The following is a 5,205-nucleotide window of genomic DNA, read 5'->3' as shown; positions in this document are numbered from 1 at the left end:
ACCCATGGTCCCATGGAGAACCCATGGAGAACCCATGGTCCCATGGAGAACACATAGAGAACCCATGGAGAACCCATGGTCCCATGGAGAACCCACAGAGAACCCATGGAGAACCCATGGTCCCATGGAGAACGCATGGTCCAATGGAGCTCCCACAGCCCCATGGACAACCCACAGCCTCATGGAGCACCCACAGCCCCATGGAGAACCCATGGAGAACCCACAGCCCCATGGAGAACTCATGGAGAAGCCATGGAGCACCCATGGTCCCACGGAGCACCTACAGCTTCATGAAGAACCCATTGCACCATGGAGAACCCATGGAGAACCCACAGCCCCATGGAGAAGCCATGGCCCCATGGAGCACCCAAAGCCCCATGGAGAGGCCATGGCCCCACGGAACACTCACAGCCCTATGGGGCACCCACACCCCACGGAGAACCCACACCCCATGGAGTACCCACAGTTTGCAGACCGCTCTTGGTCCCTGCATGGCGCTGGATTTTGGGTGCCACGAGGGTGAGGGGTGTCCCCTGCTCCGGGTGGGGATGGCACCCTGCTCCTGGCTTTGGTCCCCGTGTCTCCATCCCACGCGGCGTCCCACGGGCTCCATGGGGACCCCAACATGGGGTGACGGTCGCCCAAATGTCTCTCCTGTGGGGACACAGCCGGTGGGGCAGGGGGGACATGCAGTTGTTGGGGGGTGTCAGTGTCCCCTGGGCGCAGAGCTCACGAGTTTAACCCTTTGCAGTCCTGTTGTTCCTGAGATGAGCTGGGAGAGGAGGGGATATAGAAGTGGATAGATAGGGGTGTGTGTACACGAGTATCCTGGAACACTTTAAAAAATAATAATAATAACTGGGGGAGCGGGGGGGCGGGGGGGGAAGAAAGGGAGGAGCAGGAGTTCTGCACTGTCTCTGTCCCCACGGTTAGTAGACGGCGCCCGGGTTGGGGGGCGGCCCCGGCGAGGTGTGGTGCATGGCGGTGGGCGGCTGGTGGGGGGCGTGGGGGGCGGCGAGGCTCTGCGGGTGGTACCAGGGGCTGTGCTCCTCCAGGAAAGCGGGCGAGGGGCTGTAGGGCAGCGGCTGCGGGAGCGGGGTCCGGCCCGGCGCGCTGCCGTGCGTGGCACTGTCCCAGACGGCGGGAGATGGCGGGGAGTTGCAAGCCATGGAGTCGCTGTTGTTGGGGCTGTGCTCCAGCGGCACCTCGCCGTTCTTGTAGAGCTTCTTGAACTTGGAGCGGCGGTTCTGGAACCAGATCTTCACCTGGAGGGGGAGGGATAGGGTGAGGGGATGGCGGATGGCACGGGTGGGGCGGGACAGCGGGACTGGGGGGGCTGGGGAACAAGGGAAGGGTGGTGTGGGGCTGCGGGAACCCAGCACGCGGCACTGGGAGTCACCCATGATACGGGTGTCACGGGGACCCCAGAGCCCATGGGGAGCCACCTGGGATGTAGGTGCCATGGGGACCCCAGTCTCCAGGGGATGCCACATATGATGTGGGTGTCACAGGGACCCCAGATCCCATGGGAAGCCACCTATGATGTAGGTGCCATGAGGTCCCTAGTTCCCATGGGAAGCCACCCGGGATGTGGGTGCCATGGGGACCCAGCACACACCATGTGCCATAGAGGAGGTCACCCATGATGTTTGTGACACGGGGACATGCCGCCGGAAGCCACCTATGATACGGGTACCATGGAGACCCCAGGCACACCGCGCACCACGGGAAGTCGGTGCTGATAATTGCATTTCGGTCACCCCAGGCGCACCGTGCGCCGTAGGGGAAGCGATCTGCACTATCCGTGTTGTAGGGACCCCAGAGACACCATGAACCGTGGGAAATCAGCACTGAGAAGGGCACCATGGGCAACCCCGTACACCACATGCCATGGGAAGTCAGCGGTAACGTGGGTAATTTGGAGACCCCCCAGCACACCACGCACCGGAGAGGAAGCCACCCACGGTACGGGTGTCACGGGGACCCTGGGTGCTATGGGCACTGAATGTCACCTACGCTGCGGGTGCCATGGGGTCCCTGGACACGCGGTGCTGTGCCTCTGGGCCATGGGCGTTGCGTGAAGCCATCACGCCACGCATCACGGGACGCCGGCCCGGCACGTCGGCCGTCGGGAGCGTCCTCAGCGTTGGGTGAGGCCGTGCGCCTTTGGGGACGGGGCGCGGGGAGTGGCGGTGTCACCCAAACAGGATGTCCCTCTGGGAGCGGGTGACGCGCTCCGTCAGCCCTTTGCCGAGTGTCCCCGATTGCTTCATCGCCCAAGGGAGGAGGAGGAAGGCTGAGCTGGGGAGCGCCCGCCAAGGGCGGCACAAGGGCGCCGGCGCCGGCCCGCAGGCAGGGAGGGCACCGGGACGGGATGGGGCGGGTTGCGGGGCGGCTGTCACGCCAAGCGAGGTCGGGTTTGTCCCCGTGCCCAGAAAGCCCCAGAAGCCAGGCTTTGGGCCCCGAAGCTGGGAGGAAGATCTGCGAGCGTGGGGAAGGAGAAATGCGTTCTTTGTGGAGCTCAACCCGACGCGGCAGCCCCCCAGCACGGTCCCAAATGCCCCCAAGTTCCCGTTTCTGGGGTTGGAGGCAGGCAGGGCGTCAGGAGGGCGGACACGGGGAGCCTGGTCAGGAGGAGCGGGGCCGGGGGCGATGGAGCTGGGATGGGGGGAGTCCGGAGAGCACCATCCACAGCCCCCAACCTGCCCGCAGCACCCATCCTGCATAGGAGTGCATGTGGGTGCTGAGCGGGGTGAGGGACGGAGCTGGCTCAGAGAGAGGGAGGGGGTACAGCCCTGCACCCCCACATTGCGCACAGGGGCACAGACAGGGTCCCTTAGCACCACGGATCTGCTCTGCGTGGGGAAACCCGGGGCTCCCTGCACCCTACAAGCGGGGACCACCCACCCCAGGGGTCCCCCCATCCCTGGGGTCCCCCAAACCCTCCCAGCTCCCACCCAGGGGACGCCTTTAACCGAGCCACGCCGACCCCACATGGATTCGGGGCTCACGAGGCGGGACGCAGCCCTAACCCCAACCCCGCTGCCCCCCCAGGTGGGATCGGGGGGGGGGGTCTCAGCCCTACCTGGGTCTGGGTGAGCCCCAGCTGGGCCGCCAGCTCGGCGCGCTCGGGCAGCGCCAGGTACTGGGCTTTCTGGAAGCGGCGCTGCAGGGCGGCCAGTTGGTAACTGGAGTAGATGGTGCGGGGTTTGCGGATCTTCTTGGGTTTCCCGTTGACCATCCGCACCTCGGGCTCCGGCTCCTCCTTCACCGACACTGCGTGCAGAGCAGGAGGGTGAGGACGGGGCCGGCAAAGGGTCCCCGCGCAGCCCCCACCCCACAGCAAGCAGGGTCACCCCACTGCCAGCCAAAGCTGGGGAGACCCGGCCCTAAACCCTTAGTGGGGGCGAGACACTGGGATCCCTATGAAGACACATTGGGATTCGCTACAAAAATGCATTGGGATCCTTGCAACGATGCACTGAGATTCCTATGAGAGTGCGTTGGGATTCCCTATGGCAGTGTGCTGGGATCCCTACAAAAATACACTGGGATCCGTATGAAAGCACATTGGGATCCCTATGGAAATACACTGGGATCTCTACGACAATACGTTGGGAACCCTACAGCAACAAGCTGGGATCTCTGCGACAATCCCTATAACAAAACATTGGGATTCCCTACAAAAAATATATCGGGATCCCTACAGCAAGAAGCTGGGAGCCCTACAGCCATGCACCGGGATCCCCACGACGGTAAACTGCGATCCCTACAACGTTCCCGATAACAATACATTGGGATTCCCTACAAAAATACACTGGGAACCCCACAGCCACACACTGGGATCCCCACGAGAGTGAACTGCGATTCCTACAGCGTTCCCTAGGACAATTCATCGGGATCCCTACGGTTCCACGAAGCCCCAACCCCTGCGACCGCTCCGTCCCCAGCTTCTGTCACCGAGCTGGGGGGGGGGGGTCACAGCTTTTCCCACCCGCTCTCCCACCCAGGGGGGGGGGAACCGACGGAGCGCCCACCCCCCGGCCCCGTACCCGCATCCTGCGCCGGGAGCTGCTGGTCCCTGAAGTGGCCGTACTGGCGGTAGGACGGGCTGTAGGAATAGTCGGATTTGGGCGAGTAGGTGCCGCCGGCGCCGATGGCGTTGAGGTTGAATTGGGGGTAGGGGTAATGGGCGACGGGCTGCCCGTAGGACTGGCCCGGGTAGTAGTCGTGCTGGCCGCTGTAGTAGCCCAGGTCGGTGACGGAGGACTCGGGCAGCGTCGGGGAGTCCTTGGAGGAGGCATGGCAGCTGAGCGAGCCCGACAGGTCGGTGAGGATGCTGGAGAGCTTCTTGTCGAAGGAGCCGCTCATCGCTGCCGCGCGGGGGGCTGCCCGCCCGCCCGGGACCCCCCCACTACCCACGACGTACCCCGATCTGCTCCTGCCGAGCAGCGACCCAGAGTGTGTGCCCAGAGCTGCGGGCGGCCCTGCTCCAAAGCCTTTAATTAGGGAGCGGGGCAGGGTGGGTGCGCATTCCGATTGGCTCCAGAAATATTGCCTGGGAGGCAAAACAGGCTCCTGCCTCCTGGTTTGGGGTTTGGCTTCTCTCTTTTTTTTTTTTTTTTTTTTTTTTTTTTGCCTCTCTCAAGAAACAACAAAGAGTGGGTGAAGGAGAGACGGAAGGAACAGGAGCTGGGTTGGGAGGGGGGGAGGAGACAGCGAGTCCATGTGGTTGCAGGGGCTCTTTGCACAGGGGTCAGTGGTCCCGGGGGTGCTTTGGGGGGGGCGTTTGCTGGGGGTCACAGTGGGGAGAAGGGTTGGGGTCAGGGAGGGAGGTGCCCTCTCCCCCTGTCCCAGCAGTTCCCAGTGTCCCCCTCCATTCCCAGGGCACAGGGTGAACTCCCCCGTACCCCACAACTTGCCACCCCCTCCCCCCAGCACAGTGCACCCCTCTCCCAGCCCTGAACCCCCGCACTGCCCTACGAGCCCACCCCCGGCCCAGGCCCCAGCGCAGCAGTGAGGAGATGGAGGAGGATTAGGGGGGCAGGGGGGGGGAGAGGAGGAGACTTTTATTTTGGTGGGGGGGGGTCTCCCCTATGCTGGCAGGTCCTTGTCCCTGAGAGGTGTTAGGGGGCTCGAGGACGGGTGGGCAGATGTCTGAGCCCGGCTGTGGCTTTTGGGGGGTTAAAAGAAATATTGGTGTGT

At 63.7% G+C, this 5,205-nt stretch overlaps 1 protein-coding gene across 1 annotated transcript; it reads right to left on the bottom strand.

Annotated features, from left to right (window-relative positions):
* On the bottom strand, positions 183-4,534 carry DLX3 (distal-less homeobox 3). The gene is made up of 3 exons (XM_021377950.1): positions 4,053-4,534; positions 3,086-3,276; positions 183-1,265 (listed from the first exon to the last, which is right to left on the bottom strand). The coding sequence occupies exons 1-3, from the start codon at positions 4,369-4,371 to the stop codon at positions 930-932; spliced, it is 846 nt and encodes a 281-aa protein (XP_021233625.1). The 5' UTR covers positions 4,372-4,534; the 3' UTR covers positions 183-929.

This window comes from Numida meleagris, chromosome 26 (genome assembly GCF_002078875.1).
Source record: "Numida meleagris isolate 19003 breed g44 Domestic line chromosome 26, NumMel1.0, whole genome shotgun sequence".
Taxonomy (NCBI): Eukaryota; Metazoa; Chordata; class Aves; order Galliformes; family Numididae; genus Numida; species Numida meleagris.
Note: the sequence above shows the minus strand (reverse complement) of the source record. Positions and strands in the feature narration are given on the sequence as shown.

What these genes read in the sequence shown, in the direction of transcription:
- DLX3 (XM_021377950.1), bottom strand. Translation starts at nt 4,371, where the DNA reads ATGAGCGGCTCCTTCGACAAGAAGCTCTCCAGCATCCTCACCGACCTG. An exon ending in GCTCCCGGCGCAGGATGCGG is followed by an intron (nt 3,277 to 4,052) that starts GTACGGGGCCGG and finishes CTCTGCACGCAG; the next exon opens with TGTCGGTGAAGGAGGAGCCG. An exon ending in TGGGGCTCACCCAGACCCAG is followed by an intron (nt 1,266 to 3,085) that starts GTAGGGCTGAGA and finishes CTCCCCCTCCAG; the next exon opens with GTGAAGATCTGGTTCCAGAA.